Source organism: Hippopotamus amphibius, chromosome 2 (genome assembly GCF_030028045.1).
Source record: "Hippopotamus amphibius kiboko isolate mHipAmp2 chromosome 2, mHipAmp2.hap2, whole genome shotgun sequence".
In the NCBI taxonomy this organism is placed as follows: Eukaryota; Metazoa; Chordata; class Mammalia; order Artiodactyla; family Hippopotamidae; genus Hippopotamus; species Hippopotamus amphibius.
The window spans coordinates 178604552-178629415 of NC_080187.1; the positions used below are offsets into that span (position 1 = coordinate 178604552).

A 24864-nucleotide genomic window follows, 5' to 3' on the forward strand; every position below is an offset into this window, starting at 1 on the left:
TTCATCTATATCCCCAATTCCCTCTCTCACTATCACTATCACTTTTAAAGCAACTCCAAGATATTTTATTTCATCTATAAGTAATTCAATATTTATCCCTAAGAGATAGGACTGTTTTAAAAAATATAGCTATACACAAAAACAGACATGTGAAGAAAAAACAGACATGGATCAATGGAACAGAATAGAAAGCCTAGAAATAAACCCATACACCTACAGTTAATTAATCTATGCCAAAGAAGGCAAGAATATACAATGGAGAAAAGAGTCTCTTCAGCAAGTGGTGTTGGAAAAGTTGGACAGCTGCATATAAATCAATGAATTTAGAGCATACCCTCATACCATACACAAAAATAAACTCAAAATCACTTAGAGACTTAGATATAAGACATGATACCATAAAACTTCTAGAAGAAACAGGCAAAACACTCTATGACAAAAATCACAGCAATGTTTTCTTGGGTCATTCTCCCAAGGCTAAAGAAATAAAAGCAAAAATAAATTAATGTGACCTAATCAAACTTATAAGCTTTTATACAGTAAAGGAAACCATAAACAAACGAAAAGACAACCTACAGAATGGGAGAAAATATTTGCAAAATATGTGACCAACAAGGGACTTCCAAAATATACAAACAGCTCAAATAGCTCAATAACAAAAAACAACCCAATCACAAAATTGCCAGAAGACCTAAATAGACATTTCACCAAAGAAGACACACAGATGGTCAACAGACACATGGAAGATGCTCAACATTGCTAATTATGTGAGAAATGCAAATAAAAACAATGAGGTATCACCTCACACTGGTCAGAATGGCTATTATCAAAAAGCCCGCAAACAATAAATGCTGGAGACGTTGTGGAGAAAAGGGAACCCTCCCACACTGGTTGGTGGGAATGTGAACTGGTAGAGTTGCTATGGAGAACAATATGGAGGTTCCTTAAAAAACTAAAAATAGAGCTACCGTATGATCTGGCAATCCTGCTATTGGGCATATATCTGGAGAAAACCATATTTCAGAAAGATACATACACCCCAATGATCACTGCAGCACTATTTACAGTAGCCAAGGCATGGAAGCAGTCTAAATGTCCATCGACAGATAAATGGATAAAGATGGGGTACATATACACAATGGAATACTACTCAGCCATAAAAAAGAAGGAAATAATGCCATTTGCAGCAATGTGGATGGACCTAGAGATTATCATACTAAGTGAAGTAGGTCAAAGACAAAAAAATATCATAAGGTATTACTTATATGTGGAATCTAAAAAAATGATACAAATGAACTTATTTGCAAACAGAAAGACTTACAGATATTGAAAACAAACTTATGATTTCCAAAGGCGAGAGGGGGAGGGATAAATTAGGAGTTTGGGATTAACAGATACACACCACTATACATAAAACAGATGAACAACAAGGTCCTACTGTATAGCACAGGGAATCATATCCAATACCTTGTAATAACATATAAGGGAAGAGAATCTAAAACAGGATATATATATATGTATATATCCTGTTTTATATATATATATATAAAACCAAAGCACTTTGCTGTACACCAGAAACTAACACAACATAAATCAACTGTATTTCAATAAAATAAATTTTTTAAAATAAAAAAAAATAGCCACAATACATGTTAAATCTAAATATCACCAAATACCCAGCCACTATTCAAATTTCCCCAGTAGTCTGATCAATGTCTTTTTCATTTGATTTGAGTCAGGATAGACATAAGACTTACATATTGTATTTGGTTTGTTTGTCTCTTAAGTCTTTCTAAACCTATAACAGTTCCCCACCTATTTTTTTTATTCCTGCCATTTATTTGTTGAAAAATTCTAGGTCACTTGTCCTGTAGAATCTCTCCCATTCTGGATTTTGGTGACTGCTTCCCCACGGTGTGTTTCAGCTGTTTCTGTTAGCAGCAAGTTAAATCCAGAGGGTCAGGTAAGATTGGGCAAGAATATTTCACTGACAGTGCTTCATATGGATACACCAGCAGGCACATACTATCTGTCTCTTGTTTGATCTGATTGACCAGTGGGTTCAGGTGCTGCTGGCCTGATTGATCTATTAGCAATTAACTCCTTGGTCTTTCACCTGGTGGTTATTAGCCATTGATGATTATTGGCCATGACAATTTCCTTCTGAAATCCACATAAGTTCCTCGACCCTCTTCTTTATTTCTCAAGAGCCCCTCATGACAAACTTTTCTATTCCTCAGTGAGGACCAACATGTCTCACACAACTACTCTCAGCAGTGATTTCTAACTTTTTGGGGGGGAATCACAGGTCCCTTTGAAAATCTGGAACTTTTCCAGTGAACCAGTTCCTGCCAGGCTTTCACTGAATTGATTTTCTGACTTGGGAGGACTTGGCTGAACGAAAATTGCATGCCTCTTCAGAAACAGGCAGGAGTGCACGTCTGTATCTGCCATTCCAAACTTTAAAGGCAGCATGGAGCTGACTGACCTACTCGGAGCTCACGGACTGGATGCTTTGCTGCCTGAGAACCTTGTTGGCATCACTCTGAGTCCCCAGTGCACCCCCCCCCCTCCCAGGGCCCAGCCCTGTGCCTGGCACATGGTAGGAACCCAATGTTTGCTGAATAAAATAACTCCGAGTCAGCAGACCTTAGTCCCCATGTACTGGCTGTGCCACTTTCAGCTTTTCATGGAAGCTGAGTCTCAGTCCCACCATCTATAAAATGGGAATAACAATACCACCCCCTCATGTACTTCACAGTATTATTGATAAGATCAAATAAGATCATATTTGTGAGTTTGTTTTAGTAAGCAAAGAAATTGTTTTTATACTGATCTAAATAAAAACAAACTTCTCATACCTGTGCTTGCATACACATTTATCAAGATGCAGCCAAGTGAAACGTGTCAGCTCCTCCTCCTGGGTACAGTCTTCTTTACTGGTGTGTAACAATGCCCCTGGGCTGGATGAACTACATAATCAAAATCAAATGCCAGCTTTTTACAGACTTGGCCAAAACACCATTTTAAACTGTAAGAAACTGGAGGACATTTCATTCATTTGCTTTTTATTGTTGTTGATGTACATACTTTAATTTTAATACTCATTGCAGATCCACATTTAAAGAAAAAAAAGCTCATCCTAATTTAGCAGAAAGCAGAGCTATCGGTGTGAAGGACAGCACGATATCAAAATACAGCTGCTTTTCATCCATAGTTGTCTAAACTGGAAACATGCTGCCATTCACAGGGGTTCTAACAACACGTGCGCATAAGCAATACCAAGGAGGTCTCACAGGTCGTGTGACTTTCCACTCAGCATCTTCACTTTACTCTGGTTCCTTATCCTCATCTGAAAAATGGGGGACTGACTTCTTTGCAACAACGTTGTCCAGTCTCTGTCCTTGTAGATATGGGTTGACACTCTGAAAAAAATATATGGTTTGGAATCATACGTGAACATCAGATACAGACATCTCACAGAAGAGGTGAACAAGAATTGTTTCTGGCCTACAGCGTTAACAAGGTAACAGTGCTGCCTACCTACTCCAATGCACGAATCAATACTTCAGTGGCCAGAGAAACAGACTGACAGATGTGTCTAATTATGTCTTTCACACAACAATTATCAGTTGCAATTTGGCCCCACCCACTTTTTTGGCATAAAGATTTGAAGTGAACCAGCTAATTAGCCCTCACTGTTAACTTAGATACAAAGCCTCACATGAAACAATTATCATATGGCCTTACTTTAGGGGAGAGAGACTACAAACTGCATTAAATCATGTCACAAGAAGAATGTTCTAAAGAAGATGACGGAGCGGGGCCAGATGAGAATTCGTATCTGCAGAGTGACCACAGATCACCTGTTGCTGCGACTGATTCTTCCAAAGCAGTGTTCTACTTAAAGAGGACTCATCAGGAGCTCTAGCAATCATGTTCACCTTCCCTCCGTCAAATTCAAAAGCGGAAGAAAAGAAGGACGTTACGCAGAGAGCTCCTTTATTTTTGACTCAAGACGCCACCATCTGAAATCCCTTTCAGCTGTCGGTGCTCTGAATGAGTCAAGGTTTTGCCATTCCTTCTCTAATCTATATCTATTTGTTGAGGTTTGGATTTGAACTAGTAATTGGAGATTTACCATATAGTATTTAGCAAGCAGAAAAAAAGTCAAACGTTTTGGAAGATATTTGTTTACTGAAGTTGCCTGCCAGTAACTGAACAAAAATATAAGAAAGAAGCTGTAGTTACAAATGATCGCATCCCTAGTCCCCATAGATGAATGGAAGCATTTCACAGGGGGTCTCTCTTGCCCATGGGACACTGTCTACCATAACTTCCGAAGGGTGAGCACACATTCTCTACAAAAGAAGGCCTGGAATCCAAGTTTAGTATTTATAAATGTCCTTCCACGTTCTGACAGGTAAAGCATGAATGAGGAAAGGCCCCCACTCATCCTGCAAAAAATGCATCACAAACAAGCTGAGAATTACAAAGTATGTATTGTCCTCACTTATCTGAAACACAGTATGTCAGCAAATAACAGCACTTTTCTGGGAAGCATCTTTAAAATATTTTAAATAACTAACATACCTTTTTATATCAGGAATTGTCAACTAGAATGGCCTGGCCTATCCCAGGGAATCTCTGGCTAGGTGGAGCATGTGTAGGCTGAAAAAGTATACTTGGTATTATAAATATTTTGATTGTTTTTTAGTAAAAAATATATTCTGGAAATTCTAATATATTTAAAAGGATATGAGATATTCGTGTTTATCAGATATGGGAACAAAAGGATGATAAACTCTTTAAATACAATAAATAGTAGATCTGAAATATTAAGATACATCTTAAGAGTTAAACCGTTTGCAAAGTCATTTCAAAGGTGAATTGACCTTTTACTCTTGAAGCAACTAGGATTTGAGCAAGTACAGAAAGTTACATAAAACCAGCTGAGGCTCTGCTGTAACTCTGGGGAGAAGCCCTCCTGGTAAGGGACTGTCATGGGGGCAAGTCTTTCTCAGCAGACCCAGAACATGCCACATGATGGAAGGCAGGAGAAGTGAATTAATGAGGAAGTAAAAGGAGCGATCTCTCGAACTTTTTCTTTAAATTTAAACTATGATAGTATTTTGTTTTATTTTTTTTAATATTTATTTGTTTATTTATTTGGCTGTGCCGGGTCTTAGTTGCAGCACGTGGGGTTTGAAATTTTTTGATACATATCTCTGAGTACTGAATCCTACACATAAGAATAATAATAATGATGATACTTGATTTTAATTATCCTCTGAGGAACTCAAGGCATTTATACATTTACCTTCTCCCTTGGGTGACAGACTGGCTAGGTTACACAGAGCACATTATTGCCATTTCACAACTGGCAGAACCATTGGGATGAGATGCCTGCTTTTGATGACCTCTGCAAACCACAGCAGATGTTGAGCTTCAGTGGAGAAAGCCTTGATTTTTCACAAAAGCCCATAATTTCTTTATATTAATCCGTGCACTTGAGAGAGTGGTTAAAGTCTTCAATTAAGGTGGGAGCATCATCTGAGGCCTGGTGACAGGGGAGGCAAGTTCCATTTCTCCACCAGACCTGAGAGGCCCCTGGTTTATGACATGACCATGGATCTTTGTATCAATAGATGTTTGGGAATAGGAAGAACCTGATACTTCTGGGTCAAAGTGACCCTTATTTTCATCAACTCTAAGCCTTTCCTATGCGGAGGGAGTTGAAGCCAAAGTAAAATCCTTTAACATGTGTTCTAGCCAGAATCCTGACTTTTGGTAATCATTGGTCTCATGGAAAAATGACCTAAATCATGACCCATGGTCATTAACCAAGTCAGGGCAGGAGGAATAGTGAGCCAGGAAGTAAAGGCGATTATAGCTTCATGCTAAGTTACTCATATCGGTATTGTCATTGGCCTGATTTGGAAATGTCCTTGCTGTGCCATGGGGAGATGCTTGAGCCATCTTACTGGTAATTTATGGGTATTCTGAGCCCTTGGAATAGAATTTCTTGATGTTCTCTCAAGACCACATGATACCCTTCAGACCTTTCCTGCCACCATCTGCCACTGGAAACTGGAATCACCCAAGAAAAACTCCTAATAACCCCATTAACTCTCTGAAGCCAAACTTTGCTTCTCGAATAGAAAACTGGCCCTGGGTCTTCTGTATTTGTCAGGTGGCACAGGGGCTTGGAACTTTCTGTTTTGGGGGCCTAAGCAATTAATGCTATGTCCAGAAAATCCACACCTCTTAAAGCATTCTCTGCCTGGATTTGGCAAAACTATTCAGAATGGCCACAATTACCACAGTCCAGATTCCCAAATTTTGCCAGGATCCAGGCACTTGCTATTCTACATACACAGCCAGTGACCTTGGGTATACTGTTTGCTTTGTATATTTTAACTAAAATGATTACTATCTGGCAGTACTTTGCTATGTAATAAGCAGGACTTTAACTTTTTCCTCCACTTGATCCAAAAAAAAAAAAAAAAAATGGCAGATGGTTTTGTCTAGTAAGGCACCAACTGCTGACCACTTATTCAGTCTCAACACCATAAAACACATTGGAAACCCAAAGCAAATCGACATCAGCTTCACAAGAGGTATCACTGTCGTGGCTGAATGCACAGCACCTTGGGCAGCCGCAAGATAGTTAATAACTAAGCCTGCAGTAAATTCACCAGCCAGCAAACAAACATAATGCATCTAGTGAATTTTTACATCAATCTGTCTAGACCAAGAAAAAAGTATGTAGAAGGAATGAGGTTTGTTTCATCTCCTCTTTTACCCCCATATTCCTTCAAAACAATTTGAGGAGGGTGGGGGGGGGGAGTTGAGGGAGGGAGGGAATATGGGGATATGTATATAAAAACAGATGATTGAACTTGGTGTACCCCCCCAAAAAATAATAAATAAATTAAAAAAAAAAAAACAATTTGAGGGAGCAGGCAGCTCAACACGTCCTGGTTCCCGTCTCGAGTTTTTATATAATTGATGCAGAGGTGTGAGCAGTTTCCCCCAGCGGCCTACAGACCCTTTGAGGAAAGACATACCCTCCTGTACTCCCCGCATCCCTACAGCTATGGCAGAGATGCAATTGACATTTGACATTTCGTGGGTGCAATGGAGATGGTAGAATTACCACAAAACTTGACATGCCACTAAAAATCGTGCTAGAGCTTGGGGAAGACATCGCAGAAGCCAAGGGCAGACTTTTCAGGCATGGCCCCTGTCAGTCGGGACCACTATTCAGCCCTCCCAGGACTGCACATGACCTCTGAGGGTAACAGCCTGTCAACTGTCCCGCTCAGAAAGCTCCAGGCATCCCCACAGCCCCCCAGCCAGCCAGCTGTTACCCTCCGCTTGCGTCTCTGTCCTCCCTTCATCTTCTCATAAAGGAACTTCTTGTTCTAGAGTGGGAATAAAAGAAAACACAAATGCAGAAGTATGATCACATTTGGTCAACGTCTATTTTATACTTGGTGTGTCCCCTGGATATTTGCATACACATATTTTGGAAACAAAGCCAGATGAAAGGAATGTCGTGTCAGAAAGATAGACCACAAGAGAAAAGCTGGCGGTTGTGCAGCTTTTAATAAAGTTCTCTGCAATGCCCCAAGGCACACCAATGTCATCAACAATCACATAAACAAGAAAATGCGCCATTCGAACACACAAGGGGCACTGGAGACCCATCTCCTCACTTTGAACAGCCCTTGTTTAAAACAAACAATTTTATCTTATTTTACTTCGGTATCTAACTCCCTTTTTATGAGCTGTACACATAAACTGTTCTCTAGAGTAGTGTCTGACTATTAGTGACAATCCTCTATGTAAATAAACGAGACATCCGACTTCTGCAACCCTTCCTCTTGTGGCTTGAGTCACTGCCCCCAGTCAAGACAATTGGAAAACCATTTGGTCTATAACATTTTTAATAGAGTGAACCTTTTAAAAACTGCCAAAAAACTTCTTGGCAGAAGGAAAGTTATGTTGGGGTGGGGGTGGGGACCAGCTGCGTTACCACAGTGTGTATAAGTGTTTCCACATATCGCTGGATTTCAAACACATAGTGGACTTAAATGAGCTCTAGAATATCAGATGCATGCTGAATAGACTTCCCTTCTGTTGTGATTGTAAGAGACAGAATACTTAACCTGAAGGGAGAACTGGAGAAGGGGAATAGGGAGCTTTCTTAGGTTGTTTCTTTATTTGATTTTTTAATCAGAAGGGAGATAATGTATAAAAGAGGTGATTCATCTTACTCTAAATAAAATACCCTGACATTGATTTAAGAAAATAAAAAGGAGACGACAGAGTTCTGGTAAGGAACAAGTTTATATAATCCTTGTATCTTCTGAGCTGTCTGAATATCAAGTTTTTCTTTTCATGGTAGATTTGGAAATGAAAATGACAAATGCCAAGAAAGAGCTTCATAGTTTTCATGTTCATTAAAATCTACTCCACCCACAATTTACAACGTATCTCTTGCCCAACCTCAACTATGCATGGAGGGAGGCCGTGCCAGGGTGTCAAGGAGCCTCCACAGCCTCCATCTCATGCTTCTTTGGGGAACTGGTCAGTTTAATCTCAGAAGAGAGAAAAGACGGATGTGCAGCTCATTCACTCAAGGAATGAGGATATCGCTGTGAGGCTCATTCCTGTCATCTGTACTTGCCTTTCTGTGGCTGGGACAATTCCTGATGCAAGAGAATGACCTGGGAGTTCATGCCAAACCTGGGGAGACGGGTTGGGAGATAGGGGGCCAGGAAAGAGGCTTCTTCATGTGCGTCACTGGGACTGGTGGCCTGAGCTGGAGAGAGAGCACAGGGGCCTGCGAGCTGGATCGGCCATGGCAGAGGTCCTCTGTGCCACCAGAAGGGTAAAGAACAGCAGCATTTTAGTTACTACCCTGTAGAAGGTCGTGGGGCAGGTTATACTCATAAGAGCTTTCATTCAAAAAGAAATGCGAAGGTCGGGCAAGCCTTCCTCTCCAGGATGGTCTCTGTGTTTCCTGTGTTTCCCTAAGAGCCCAGGTTAGGATTAGCAGGATGCTTTCCCATCCCAGCCTGACAGCGGCCTTGGCATTCCTGATTAGCGCCACTATTGTATGGATATAAAGGTAGGGATCGGCAGGTCTAGGGTGGGTGAAAGAAGTGTACAAAACGAATGCGAAGAAACCAGCTCCTCTCCTGACACCCATTCCCTATAGATGGGTTGGGGAGGGGGGAGCGGTAAGCCTGTTTTCCATGTGAGCAGCAGGTTTGCGTTCATAAAGAAGGTTTTCCATTGTGCCATCAAGACTTTGGACAATTGCCCAGAACTTGGTTTCAAATTCCATTCCTAAATGGAAGCAGGGAGGCTTCTTGGAGAAACGTCTGACTCCAGGGCTAGGGCAGGGAAAGTGCAAGGATGAATGAAGTTGGGGTATCTAATTGGGCCAGTAAGTAGTAAGGAAGTACTCAAAAAGTGATGAGACATGGTGAAAGGAAAGAGAAACCAGCCTGCAGAGACTCCCACTGACTAAATCTAGGACAGTTTGAACAGCAAAATAACTAATAGTAGGAAACAGTGAACCTATACGAATAAATTTTAAAACAAATAAATAAATGGGGAGCAGGGGAAACTCTTACTTAGAATGACAACTAAGAAATGCTGAAAGAATAGCAGAGTTTAAAAAAAATCATTTTACAACTACCATAGTTATCATTGATTCTGGTGAGTGTCATCAATGGATACAGAAATTGTTAGCTGAGGACTTCCTAGGTGGCTCAGTGGTTAAGAATCTGCTGTCAGTGCAGGGGACACAGGTTCGAGCCTTGGCCCGGGAAGATCCCACATGCCACAGAGCAACTAAGCCTGTGCACCACAACTACTGAGCCTGAGCTCTAGAGCCCACGAGCCACAACTACTGAAGCCTGTGCACCTAGAGCCTGTGCTCCGCAACAAGAGAAGCCACTGCAATGAGAAGCCCGTGCACTGCAACAAAGAGTAGCCCCCACTTGCCACAACTAGAGAAAGCCCATGCACAGCAATGAAGACCCAATGCAGCCAAAAATAAAAAAATAATAAATAAATCTTTAAAAAAAATTGTTAGTTGAAAGTTTAATGGGGACAGAATATTTATACAGTCTTGAAGTAAATCCCCCACAGATTAATTATTAATTTCAAAGGGGAAAATAGTAATTTTACACTGGAGAAACCTGACAGATACCACTTTACCCAAGTCACCACCAATTCTGGGACAAGCTGGCTTCACGTGCCTCCTGAGGGAACTACTAAGAACCTATCAGAAAGGCATAGCTCGTGTCTAATGACATGGAAATGAGAGAACGCCAAACTGAAGAGTATCCGACTCTTCAGGCACATCGAGGGCATGAAAGATGAAGGCGAGGGTCCTGTGTCTCATTTCTCCCATGGCTCAGGTTCGTGGCTCAGTTCAGCTGCGTCCGATTAAGGAGGAGCCTCTAATCACCCAAGCTGCTGATGAAAAGACGCGAAAAGCACTTGGAAAGGAGAAACATTTGCTTTTCGAGACAACTCGTTCCTAAGTGAGTAACACTCAGCAATGCCTGTGTGAAGGAGGGGGGTGGCTGACATCTCTGGTCGCCAGCCTGCGTTACGGTCGCTCCATGCTGTGGACACACACATTGTCTCGAAGACAACCAGTCCTAGATAGGACCCAACAGGACCGCTGTACGGGACACACAATGAGCCGGGAGCCATGACAAGGTAAGGAATTTATGCAGTTTTCACAGAACTCCCAGAACCGAATGGTCTGGTTCAAATCCCAGCTCTGCCGATCATCAGCTCTGTGGTATTGGGCGGCTATTCCGACTCCCTAAAGCCTGTATTTTCACATCTGTAAAATGAGCTTGATAGGGAAAGGCAGACTGAATGAAATAATTTATGCAAACTGGTGTCTGCCACACAGTACGTGCTCAACGAATAGGACTGCTTACTATCTTATTATAAAATAAAATGACTCTCACTGTCATCTTTGTTTTCCCTTCACCTAACACAGGGCCTGCAAGGCATATGATGTGCATTTAATAAATGTGTCTTCATGCATTAACAAAGAGAGAGAAACGCAGGAAATTAGAAGCTGATATTTATAATATGTGAATCTCTGCTCAAGACCCAGCTGAGCTCCAGCTAATATCAAAGACAGGGAAACATTACTAGGAAATAAGGAATCAGGGTCTTGTGTGCAGTTCTCCTGTGAAAGATAATTCCTCTGTTAACTTAAAGGATAGGGGAGCTTAAGACAAGCTTGAGACCATCATTCTTTATAAACACTAAGGAAAGCTTGGGGACCCCAGCTTGGAAAAGCAAGACACACTCAATTCACACTTCCATGCAAAGATCAAGCAAATCATGTTTGACTGCTAGGTGGTCATGAGAAAATAAATGAAGGAAACAAGTTTAAACAGACACATAATTACAGATGAGAAAGGCATGTAAACATTGTTCCTGGTCATTGATCTGTAATAGTCCTAATTTCTAGTGTTTAGCTCTGATGTAGACAAAGAATGGGAGTGACTGAGAGAAAACAAATCAGTATTCAGAGAAGGAAGCAAAAAGAATGAGAGATGGTGGCTGACCTAGTACTGGAGTGCTGGGAGTGAGTGGAACGTGACGAGAGAAATCTGCCCAGGTTTTCAAGAAGAGGTGAGGAAAGTTGGCAGCAGAGAAGTTTCCATCCCTCCCACTTCCTCAGTTGGGCTCTCTGCCCTCACTCAGACGGTTCCCCATTTCCCCTTGCTTCCTTCCCTCATTTCCAGCCTACCAGTCATGCGAGGTAGACGGCTCACCCTGGAATTCAGTGCTGCCCTTTTAAGTGCCTTTGACACCCCCAGTGGTTATTGTACAGTTGGCCATGTGAGTGCTCAGTCCTGGGTCTTCCTCTGCCCTTCTCTTCCATCTTCCCCAGCAACTGAGCCTCGTATACTCATGGTATAGCTGGATCAGGAAGCTGAGCAGTGCTAAGCTGGGTTCATTTCATTTTCATGCAATTGATCACAAGATGGTAAGCTCAGGGTAAGGACCATGTTGATGACTCCTGTACATCAAGCACCTAACACAGTGCCTGGAACAAAGCAGGCTCCATCCTGGCCCCTGCTTCTCTTTGGCAGTACTTTTGCCCATCTCTTATGGATTCCTTCCCAGTGCTCTGCTGTGATCTTCTAATTTTTCCTACCCTCTCTCTGCTCTCTTCTTTTCTGCCTACCTCCCTCTCTTCTTCCTTTCTTTCTTTTTTTTTTTTTTTTAATTTCCTCAGAGGAAAAGTTCATACCTTCCACTTCTTATAAACCTGATATAGCTCTTTTTTCCTCCTCATGCTATGTTTATGCCATATACCAATTCTTGTCAGTTCCCTGGTCCCCTTTGAAATGTTTTAGGTTCTCATCATATTGGTGAGATCCACTTAAATTCTCTGTGTTCACAGCCTTCACAACTACAATTACCTCCTCTACTTTTTTCCTGCTTTTAATCTCTTCTCTCTCTGTTTCATCCTCCCCTGTGCCACCAGGATAACTTTTATACAAGACTTTCATGATTTCGGTCTCCTATTCAAGAACCTATAGATGATTGCCTATGTAATTCAACATATTTAAACACTGCTAATAAGCTTCAGGATGGGTCTACAAATTCTCCCTAACAGAACTGCTTATGAAAAAGAAGAAAAGTAGGATAATGCATAATGGAGGAAGCAAAATTAACTTAGAGGGTATTGTTGCTTTGTTGCTTTAAGTCAGAAAACGTGCATGCTGACAGAAGAGGGAATCAAACTCAGTGCTTGGATGATGGAAGAGGTGACAGAAAAATGAAAGTGGTTACTAATGAGGAAGGACCTCTCTCTCTGAAAGAATGTAAAAGGAAGGGAGAGAACTTAGTCCTGAGACTACAGTATTCCCAGTAAAGTAGGCAGCAAGTTGGCTGCCAGTAATGAACTGAGAAGAGACCTGTAGCTTTAGAGGGGCTTAGGCGCCTAGAAGCATCTGCTCATTCCTCATTCACTCACTCCTTCCACAGATGTACTGACCACCTATATATATGTCAACTAACACTCCTTAGTGTTTTTCCACTTTGCTCACATGGCTTCAGCATTTGATTACATCATCCAAACCACAGGAAGATAGATCTCTCTCCATTCAATTGTGATCTTGCTCAATTCATTGTTCCAGCCTGTTGGGATCTTCTTGAATCCCAACTCTGTCATTCAGTGCTCTCCCTTCCAACTTCACGTCATTCTTTGAGAATCTGATAAGTACACATTCTATAGTTTTTATCACAAACATTTATAAAAATGTAGCGTGGGACAGCACTAAGACACACAGGGTATCACGTGAAATCGCTTCCCTCCTTCACGTGGACTCTTTAACGAGCTCCCTTCTGGTGACATTCTCCTGCCTAGGCTGTATCTCTCCACCTCTTCCAACAGATCATGAAAGAGCTCATCAAAGACTTTGCTGAAGTCCAAATGCACCATGCTCACTTCATTTCCCTCATCAAGCTGGCAAGTAAATGAAGAATGCTGGCAAGCAGAAGAATACAATTAGATTGACAAAACTTGTTTTTTAGCAAACCTATGCCAAATGGTCATGATTTCTCTTCCAAGTGCTTATAAACAATTTCCTTAACTGGCAGTTATAGAATCTTGCCTGGTATTGACAGTAAGATTACTGCTACACATTTTGGAATTTATCTTCTCTTTCCATAAAGCAGAATTACATGTCTGTTTCTCAGCTTCTGGCATGGTCTTCCCTTAGTCCTGCAGAGATCATCTCCCTCTGTCTAGAGATAAAACTTGCAAATTTTCTTAGTATCCTTTATTTTTTAAACAAAAATATCATATACTTCCTATAAGAGCTGCATGGAACACTGGTGAGACTTTAGGACATGTTATGACACAGGCTGCGGAGTAGACCAGTGTAGAAACCTCTGGAAACTAGAGCCAACAAGATTGGTTCAGGTCCCTGATTCTTTGGATGGGTTGGTGTGTTGCACCCTAGACAGTGAGTGTGGTTTGGAACTAAAGTCTCTCTCAACCAGAGATTTCTGGAAAAAAAAAAAATCAGCTTCTAAACAATTTTTCTTCTCTCTCCCCACCCATAGCACTTATCTCTGCCATCAGTACCTTCAAAGTACTGGAATATAAGACCTACTAGCAATTAAGATTGGACTTACCCACTTGCCCAAGCCTGGATAGTCATGTTCTGGATCAAAAAGGTGCTGGTGTAACTGGAATTCTCGACTGAACTCTGCCGTGTCAGGGGTGTTTTCTAGACATCCATCATCTACTGCAAACAACAAAAGGTTTGTGAGGAACAGCCCAGGCATCTATTGTTATTCTAAGAGTTAATTTATTAAAAACAACTAGACACCCAAAGGTCAGAATCTATGCAGATCAGTCACTCTAAGTCACTTTCCTTCTGGGATTTGCTCATCCCAGACACCCACTCCTCTCCTACCCGTGGCAGAGACTAGCTGGCTGCTTCCCAAACCCACTTCCCATTCCCCATCGGCACATGGCTGATTTCCCAGCCTTGCTATGCAATCAGGTGGAGTCATATGCCTGGGTTTAGGCCAATGGAATGTGGGTAGAAGTAATGAACTCCACCTCCAGGCCTGGCCCGTGAAAACCTTCTACATGGTCCCTCTCCTTCTCCCCCCAACCCCCTGGCATCTGCTGGTCTGCTTGCTACATGCTGCTGATCAGGGCAACTGTGGACGTCAAGTGCAAAGACGAAAGATGGTGGTCTGGGTCGCTGAACCATCCACCTGCATCACACCCTCAGCCACCTCTGCAGGACTTTGCACAAAAGAGAAATAAACTTCTATCGTATTAAGCCACTATTATTTTTTATCTGTCATGACAGCAAGTATTTCCTTAACTGATATACTTCTATTCCACATGACTCACTCTGTTTTCTCTTGGGTGAGCTCTTTAGAAATGATTTTGGCTTCTTGGAGAAAGTCCATTCTATAAGAACAATAATTATTAGATAGTACTTGATGTTGTGTGTTGTAGTAGTAACGGGGTAAGCTTGGAGTCAGACGGATAGACCCGAGATCAGGGTTCAAATCCTAGCTCATGAGTGACAGATGGGCTTAGTTCCTTGGGAAAGTTAGTCTCTCCAAGTCCATTTATTCATCTATGAGATGTGAATAATCAAATCCTTACCTTACAGGGTAGCTGTGAGGAACAGAGATGATCACATATAGAGCATCTGGCACATAATAGGTTTCCTCTATGTTTTAGTTCCCTTCTCACCATCTCTGTTTAAATGACAATTCCTATTATCAATGCTCTTTGAAATAAAGCATGCCTTCCATTCGAACCCAAGAAAGGTTATTCCTCTTGGCTGCTGCTTTTTACCTAAGCCCCATCATTACTAGACATGATGCTCTGAAAATGAGTCATTTTTTTTCTGTCTCTAATGTGCTTTAGACAGCAGCTTTAAAAAGGGGGGCCGCGGAGCAATGTGAATTTTGTGCAGGACTAGGAGGATGAAAGCGACCTCCTTTCAAAGGGATAGTGAGGCATCAAAGTCAATGCTAAAAGGGGTCTAATACAATCAGCCAGGTAGTCTGGTCTCTTGAACCTGCTCTGATGCCTTCCAGCGGCTTTAAGCATCCAGCCTCTCAGCGCTTAGCAGCGTGAAGCTCAGGAGGAAAGCACTAGCATTTGGAACAAATCCCTAACGTGGCTCTAACACGGCTCCCCACTTCTCACTGAACTATTTATCTAACTTCTTCATCTAGAGCAATTAACAGAGAGGAAAGGGATAGCAAAGCAAGAGAGGTCAAGCAGCCTGCCTATGGCAGCTTTACAACCTTTTCCTAATTGTTTCTCAAGTACCTCTGAGTGGGTCCAGACTGAGATACAGAGATAAAGCCCTGCTCTGGGAACGAAGATATCTGGGGTCTGAACATGTGCCCTGGAATTCACATCCCATCCCCGAGGAGTGGGACGGCCTCTCCGAGTTCTGTCTCTTGCTCTACGGGGGTAAGCGAGCCATGATTCAGAGGTGAGTGTGGCTTGGGGAGGGAAGTCACGGTTCTGTTCTTGCATGGCTAGACTGTGAGGTGTCATGATTCTCAAGTGAGGCATGTCTCAAGCAATGTCTTACAAATAATGGCTAACTGTAGCAAGTGAGTTCCTTTTTAGAATGCAGATTACGGTCGAACAAAGGAGAAGTATGTTAGCTTCATGGAAAGACAGGGAAGGAAAGGGCAGAGAATCTCATAGGAGAAAGGGCCTGGGAGCTGGGTGTTTATTCAACTCTACCAGCCCACCTTGACTGCTCCATCTCAGAGCTTCTAAGTGTTCCTAATTAGTGCTTCATTACACAGATCTATATCTTGCTTTTTTTTTTTTCAGGATAAGCTAGGATGACATTGAATTTTTTTTTTAAGGTACTGACTATGTCTTCATTTTACAGATGAAAAAACTGAGGTCCAGGGAGGGGAACTGACATCATATGATTAGGGCAGGAACTCAGATCTCTTGGTTCAAACTCTGGTTCTCTTTCCCTTCTCCTCCAACAGCAGTTCTCAAAATTTTGGTATGCTCCAGAATCACACAAAAAGCAGATCAGAATATGAATTTCTGGGTCCTACCCCCAGAGTTTCTGATTCAACAGGTCTGGAGTAGGGCCTGAAAATCTGCATTTCCCATAAGTCTCCAGATAATGCTGATACTGCTGGGACTATACTTTAAGAACCACTGTACTACATGATATTGAATCAATTTAACCAAATCCCCATGGAGCCTGAACTGGCCTCTTTTCCTACCCAGCCAAAGTCCCAGGTGAAATGTGGTTGATTCAGATTTTCCTGTGGTCCCTGGCCATCATCCCCACACTAGCTTGGCCACATCCAACTACTTTGGTTGTCCCTCCCAGGATGGAGACTCTGTCCCCCATGGAAAACAGAGATCTCACCCTAAATGAAAAGAGGAATATCTTTCAGGGACAGCCTGTATCATGTTTCAGAAAAGCTGAGGGGCCAATACTGTCAGAATTTTCAGAGGAAGGCAGCATGTCATGGTGGTTGCATGCATGGTCCTGAATCAGGTGGATCCAGGTTTGAGTCTTGGCTCAACTACTTGCTACATGGATAATTTTGGACAAGTTACTTTCTAAGCTTCAGTTTCCTTGTATGTAAAGTAGAGATAATAAATACAACCTAATATTATTATCAGGTTGGGGGGAAAAGGCTACTCTGGTGCTGGAGTGAGTACAAGCCCAAGGAGAGAGATGCACTTTTTACGAGTGGCAAAGCTATTTATAATCAGGATGATGTTTAATGAGTCCTTACTCTGTGCTGGGTGCTGTGCCGAGAGTTTAACATGGATAATTTCATTTAATTCCCCAATAACCCCCGTTTTGCAAATAAGGAAACTGAGGTGCAAGTGGTTCACTAACTTGTTCAAGGTGACATATCTTGACCTTGGATTTGAATTCAGGTGTCTTCAGTCTAGAGCATCTACTCTGAACCACCAAGGTAAGCTGCTCAAAGCCCAGCAGAAGTGTAGCACACTCACCATTTGTTCTTTTTGGCTTTGGGGGGTAGGAAAGTGGGAGCAATACATGAGTAGCAAGGAAAGTTTCCACCTTCTTCCTTAACCAAGTTCTTACCTTCCTGGGCCCCCTCTCTCTCATGCCATCTCCCGGCCCCCAAAGAAATATCTCAGGATAGATACTCGCTGGTTACAACATAGTTGAAATGTCAATTGTCAAGAGAAGTAAGGAAAACAAATGAGCATGGATCACCCACATACTAAATAATAAGTTCCAAAGACACTAAAAGCTGGCAGCAATTGTATCACAGAAGAGGCAAAAAAAAAAAAAAAGAGAGAGAAAACCCTTCTCCCTTTTTATTAAAAATGGAGCAAGTGCAGAAAAGGGCAACAATTCCCAAAGAGGGAGTGAGAAGATAAAGCCTTGGCAAGGGAGTCCTCTGTGAGTGTATCTGAACACCAGAACTCACCAAGTGGTCTAGAATCAGCTTCCTTTTCCGACCCACATACAAATATACAGAGGCCCATCGGCCTAGAAACACTATTTCTCTGAACACGTGTAGTCAATGTTAGAATTTTGAATTTCCTCCCAAAGCCTCCTCCCCTTCTGTGGGAACCCAAGGGCATGCCCACTACCTGTTTTTCCGACAGGACAGGGATTTGGAGGGTCCGGGTAGCCTTGATCTTCACTGAAGTCCTTAGGAATGTTGTCACCAGTCAACTCTGCCACGATGTTTGGAATATTCCCAAAGGGACCCAAGTGCTGCAGACCTTCATGAGCTCCACCTGCCAGGGAATCAGAAGGAGTTCATTTCAGTGCAATGACACACATTTCAATGGATATTTATTCAGGCATACCATACAGGCAAAGCACTGCGCTCTATGCTGTGGAGAGAAAAAAGGAAATCCAACAGTTCCTGCCCTCTAAGGGGTTAAAATTTTAGACATGTAAACAGACACATACTGTGCAACATATCTTTCCACACAGGGCACAGTGTATACGTGCTAGAACAGACATGTTAAAATATAGCACTGGGAGCAGAGTAAAGGGAGCGTTTCGTTTGGCTGATAGGATGGGGAGGGCTTCTTGGATGAGTTGGAGGATGAGTGGCACTGACATAGATGCTGGGCATGGAGCTCGGGGAAGAGAAAAGGATGCAGCTGGCATCCAGGTGAAAGAACAGGCTGAATGACAATCAATTACCAAAAAAAGGGAGATGAGGAAAAAAGTCTTTGTCCTCCTGCCATTCTAGATCAACCACTTAAGATTGAGTGTATTTACTCCAATCTTTTCTTCTCTGCACATCTTTGTATATCTAAGTGTTTATTTGTTTTTCACTTACTATTAAAACATGTGGCTGCAATGGTCTCTATCCCCATGATTACAAATGACTATGTCGTCTTCTATCCAGTGGCTCTACCACAACATATTAATCATTCCCCCATTGTGGGATATTTAGTGTTTCCCAATTTACTCTTAGGCATTTAATTTTTTCCATATTTTGGATTAGTTTTCCTCAGGAGAAATTCCCAGAAGTCAAATTACTGGGTCAAAGGCTATAAATACTTTACGGCTCTTATATTATATTGCCAAGCTGTTTTCCAAAAAGGAGGTACCAATTTAGAAAATATCATCACAAAATCTGAGAATACCATTTTTATAACATTCTAACCAGCATTGGGCTTTACAAAAATAAAGTTTTATGTTGCCTTTGCTAATTTAAAAGGCTTTTCGAAAAATTACTGTTTTATTTTGAATGCCTTTGATTACTAGCTCAGTCAAATATTTTTCCATGTGTTTATTAACAGCTTTAATTTCTTTTCTGTGAGTTGTCTGTGCTCTTGGAATTTTAGTGTTTATCAACTTGCGTGAACATTTTACGTAATAAAGATATCAGGCCTTTGGCCATTACATTTCCTGCAAACACTTTCCCATGTTGTCTGACTGAATCCTGGTTATTAAATCTGTAATATTGATAATTTGCTAACATACGTTTTTAATCTTTATGTGGTCAGATTTGTCACTGTTTTCCTTTGTGATTTCTTCTCACCTTCTAAACTTACAAAACTATTGCCCCTTCAAAAGTAACATTTAGATATTTCTTTCAGTTTTTCTGTTTTTAAAATTAACTCTTTGGGGCTTCCCTGGTGGCACAGTGGTTAAGAATCCGCCTGCCAATGCAGGGGACATGGGTTCAATCCCTGGGCTGGGAAGATCCCACATGCTGCAGAGCAACTAAACCTGTACACCACAACTACTGAGCCTGTGCTCTAGAGCTGGCAAGCCACAACTATTGAGCCCGTGTGCCACAACTACTGAAGCCTGCACACCTAGAGCCTACAACAAGAGAAGCCACCTCAATGAGAAGCCCACAAACCGCAATAAAGAGTAGCTCCTGGTCACCACAAGTAGAGAAAGCCCGCATGCAGCCACAAAGACCCAACACAGCCAATAAAATAAATAAATCCATAAATAAATTTATTTTAAAAAATTAACTCTCTGGTACAGCCCCTATGAAAACAGTGTGGAGATTTCGCAAAAAAATGAAAAATAGAACTACCATATGATCCAGCAATTCCACTCCTGGGTATTTATCCAAAGAAAATGAAAACACTAATTTGAAAAGATATATGCAGCCCAATATTCATTGCAGCATTATTTACAATAGCCAAGATATGAAAGCAACTTAAGTGTCCATCAACAGATGCATGGATAAAGAAGATGCAAGATATATATATGTGTTTTAGTGAATGAAAAATAATTAACCAATTATCCCATCAGCATTTGTTAAGTGATTCTGTCCTTCCCACATACTTCATTCCTTTAACAAATATTTAGGTGCCCCATAGACACCAAAACCTGCTCTGAGCACCAAGGCACAGTGGGGAATAAGAGCAACTTCTGTTGGGTAACTTGCTTTACTTAAATATAATGCGGGTCAATTTCTGGACTCTTCTCTTGCAGCCTTAATATCCTATAAGGTTCAGGAACCTTATTTTTCCAACATTAGAGCAGCCATTTCAGGGTTGAATTCCTATTTATTAACCTTACTGTGACACAGCTCCCTTGATGCACAATTACCCAGTACATAGACCTATACACAAAGGGCCAAATCAAAACCAAAAGGTGCCTGCCTGATGTGCGTGAAACTAGGACCAAAATCAGGCGAAAGTCACCACCCTCCCACCTTCATGAGCAGAATGGTCTTGCCAATAGGTTATATTACTTAAAGTCTAGCTGGGTGGGACTCCCTTTTCCCCTGGATGAGCTGGGCCAAGGCGTGTCCTCTGACACTTGTTTTTCTCTTTTTTTTGGTTGAACTAGCTCCCCCTTTGGATCGAGACATTTTTTTCTTTGGAAACATTAATATATTCAGTAGGATCATGGTTAGTTCTTAGTGTCCTGGGAATCACATGGTCTCTTGCAAGTAACATTGCATCTTTCTGCCTTATTATGTTTGATTAATGTTTATTCTTTTTTGTTTGTCTGTTCTAGCCGCATAGCATGGCATGTGGGATCTTAGCTCCCCAACCAGGGATTGAACCTGCGCCCCCTGCAGAGGAAGCACGGAGTCTTAACCACTGGACCACCAGGGAAGTCACGATTAACATTTATTCTTAAAAGGATAATTGTACCTCCTTTAATTCCAGATTCCTCTAGCTTCCAAATATAGACACCACAAAGTAACTGGGTTGTTTTGTTTACATTTATACTATATTTCACTGCTTTGTGAGTGAGTAGCCTGCAAAATTTCTGCATTAAAAAAGAAGTATTGGGGCTTCCTAGGTGGCGCAGTGGTTGGGAATCCGCCTGCCAATGCAGGGGACATAAGTTCAATCCCTGCTCCAGGAAGATCTCACATGCCGCGGAGCAACTAAGCCCGTGTGCCAAAAAAAAAAAAAAAAGAAGAAGAAGTATTATTTTTATAAATTTTCCATGTGAGTATTTAAGATGCATTTTTACATAACCCATAAACATCTAAATATAGCCAATTATTCAGCATTCTTAATGATATTCTTTTATGTCCTTATTCATATTTTCTCCCTTTATCATAAGCTGATGGCTAGGTGTTAAAATCTATCACTACCAATAAGTAGTTAAAATCTATATACTACCAATAAAATCTATTACTACCAATAATTATTGTGTCTGTCTATATCTTTTATTTCCTACTGTTTTTCTTTAGCATTTTGATGCTATGCTAATTGGCATATCCAAGAGTATAAATTCTTCACTTTAATTGTGTTATCAATTGGCAAAGGAAAAAATTAATTGACAAATCATATCTTAATACATATTTCTTCTATTAGCATTGCCACTCTCATTCTGTGGTTTTGTCTGGTGAATTGTTGATCATTCTTTTATTTTTAACCTTTCTGTATCTCTCTGATGATTTTTCCAGTTCATACTGAGGTGCCTGCCTTCAGAGACATTCTAGAAATTCACATTTATTATCTCACATTAACCTAAGATCCTCAAAAGGTTAGAGGGACAGATCGATATGCTTGGTATTGACATATTTGAAGCTCTGTACGATCTTGACGCTAGAGCCACCACTGTGCTTGCTGTAGGGCAGGCCTTCTGGTGTGTCAACACATGTCTCGACTTTTGAAAGCACCCTAGCCTTAAGTGCCAGGAATTATCCAACTTGGCTTCAGGGAGAATGCATGTCTTAATGCTCCATTAGTAATTAATGAAGGAAGCAAACACAGTTTCCTTTACGGAAGGCCTGCCAAGGCTCTGTTTACCTCTGTGCACCAGTGCCATTAGAATGAATGGCACACTTGTGAGGAAGCAACAGATGTTTAGCACCAGGCAGACACTTTATAACACAGGCTCTTTTAAAACTACATTTAATGACACCAAATCAAGAAATACTGAGGAACTATGGGAGATAGATGGAAGTAAAAAAATGCTATCCTTTGCTCTCCAAGAGCTTGAATTTTATAGACAAGAAAAGTAACCACATATAGAAAATAATTAGAAAATGATATAATTGAGACACCAGCTAGTTATCTGGTTCAGTATAATGTTTAGATGATGCTGATCTATTGCACCTGAAACAAAGTCAACCAAACTGTTAGGATGCCATGAATGCTATTTGGTCTATTCATCTCGGACTCAACCAAACATATTTTAAAATCATTATTCAGTCAGCTTAAAAAATATGTACTGAGTACATTACTACACATCAAGACATGGACTAGAGGGTCGATGGTGAACCAGGTAAACGTGGGCCCTGCTCTCACAGAGCTTACAGTCTGTAAGAGACACACAATGAAACACACATTTCATGATACACACGAACTTATTTACAAATGAGAAATAAACTCACAGACACAGAAAACAAACTTGTAGTTATCAAAGGAGAAGGAGGTGGAGAGGGATAAATTAGGAGTTTGGGATTAACATATACACACTGCTATATATAAAATAGGTAAACAATAAGGACCTACTCTATAGCACAGGGAACTATACTCAATATTTTGTAATAACCTATAATGGAAAAGAATTTGAAAAATAATATATATATGTGTATATATATATATGAATCACTTTGCTGTACACTTGAAACTAACACAACATTGTAAATGAACTATACCTCAATAAAAAAAAAAGAAATACATTTAAGATGCAGAGTTGTGATACACTTATAATGTAACTGGGATACAGTGAGATGCCACAGATGTGTAGAGAAGAAACATTTAACCCAGATCTAGGACGTGGAGGGCTGCCTGCAGGAAGCAAGGTATCAGTGATTATGTTCAGTGCTGTAGAAGATACAAATGTAAAAGACATGATTCCTGCTCTCTACTTGGTTCTTCGTACTAGTTGGTTGTTCAGCACCAGCACAATAAGCCAGTGGTACGTGATAAGATACATTCCCTGTAATTCGTTATGATATAGACTGTAAAAGATGTAGAAATTCAGGAAATAGGGAACCTTCCAGGAAAACTTCCATGGAAGAGGTGACACTTGAGCTGAATCATGAAAGGCAGGATCCATCCTTATAGGTGGCAAAGGAAAAACCACATGTGAGGGCACAGAGGTAGGTGAGAGCGTGGAATATTTGAGCAACAGGGATGAGCACTGCTGGGGAAGCGAGAAGCTGGGTGGGAGGGGACAAGGCCAATACCAAGCAGAAAAGTATGAACTGATATAATAACAAATGGAACCAAAGCTTTTCTGGGCAGGAGAGTGACATAATAATTGCATGTTGTGTAGAACATTAATTTATCAACAGTTCAAAGCCCCCTTTCCTACCTGGCAGTGCACATCAGAATCACTTGTGGAGTTTTTAAAAATTCCAATGTCCTCTACTCCAGATCCATTGTATCCAAGCATCCTTCTGAAGATCACAGTACACAGGTAGATTGGAAGGACGTTAAGAAGCCCTAATAGAAGGCTACTACTGAAACTCAGGGAAGAAGCAATAAGGATTTGGGTTGGGGTGGCCACAACATGAGTAGAAATAAGAGAAATTTCAAACAGTGCACACGACAGAGATGAGCTGAGAGTCCATGAGGTTTCCAAAGTCTAGAGGCCCCTTGATTTGGGAAAATACTGCCATTGGCAAAGACAGGCTCTTTCACTACAGCCTTTAAATTATTTCAGGCAATTAACTAATTCTATCTTGTGATGATGCTTTATTTATGTTTCCATCACAGCCACATCACTCCCTAAATGTCTCTAGAATAGATAGAAAATACTTAATTCTTGCCAAATAAGTTTTAAGCCCTTTTGCTTATAGAAACCTTGCTTTATACAATAAAACTGGTACCATGCAGCTATTTATTTTCAAACTCTAGATATCAAATCACTAGTAGGTTTTCTCTGCATTGTTATAACAATAAAGTGCTAGTCAGTTGTGACATTCAGAGGCAAGGGAGGGCAGGGAGTGGGAAGAAGGAAAAGAGACCTGAGTTGGTCTGATCTAGGCCAAGGCCCTTAAATCTCCTTCTTGGCCTGCACTGGAGCCCTCCATAAAAATCTGCTAAGGCTCTTTCCACATCTTGGGGAATTTCTCCAATACCTCTCAGCTCTTTTCTGCATTCCCACCCCTGCTTCGTTCTGGGATTCTCCCTCCTCTGCATGTCCTTTTAACTTGGCAATTCTACTGGGTGGTTGATCTTGCTGGTTTCAGACAGCTAACTGGTCAACCTCAGCTCCATGTTTTGCCACCCATACACTTGGCTGGTCTCAACATGACAGCTCCCAGCAAGACTCCAGAGGACCACCAGTCGGGAACCAGCACCTCCAATACTTACTTATCCAGAAAAAGGCACTCACTTTTCTGGTTAAAAACGCCATTCAGTTT

General features: G+C 41.2%; 1 protein-coding gene across 4 annotated transcripts in view; it reads right to left on the minus strand.

The window, feature by feature from the left end:
• Positions 1 to 2864: 2864 nt before the first annotated feature.
• SCG5 (secretogranin V) overlaps positions 2865 to 24864 on the minus strand; it is a 53125-nt gene continuing 31125 nt past the window's right edge. Inside the window, exons 3-7 of one of the 4 annotated variants that reach the window (XM_057724336.1) lie at positions 18182 to 18331; positions 14945 to 15004; positions 14209 to 14318; positions 7374 to 7427; positions 2865 to 3425 (exon numbers count right to left, since the gene is read on the minus strand). In XM_057724336.1, the coding sequence (XP_057580319.1) occupies positions 3330 to 3425; positions 7374 to 7427; positions 14209 to 14318; positions 14945 to 15004; positions 18182 to 18331 (470 nt within the window). In that variant the 3' untranslated portion in view covers positions 2865 to 3329. Of the gene's footprint in view, positions 3426 to 7373; positions 7428 to 14208; positions 14322 to 14944; positions 15005 to 18181; positions 18332 to 24864 lie in introns of all 4 variants that reach the window. The other 3 variants (XM_057724335.1, XM_057724338.1, XM_057724337.1) reach the window with 3 other exon arrangements.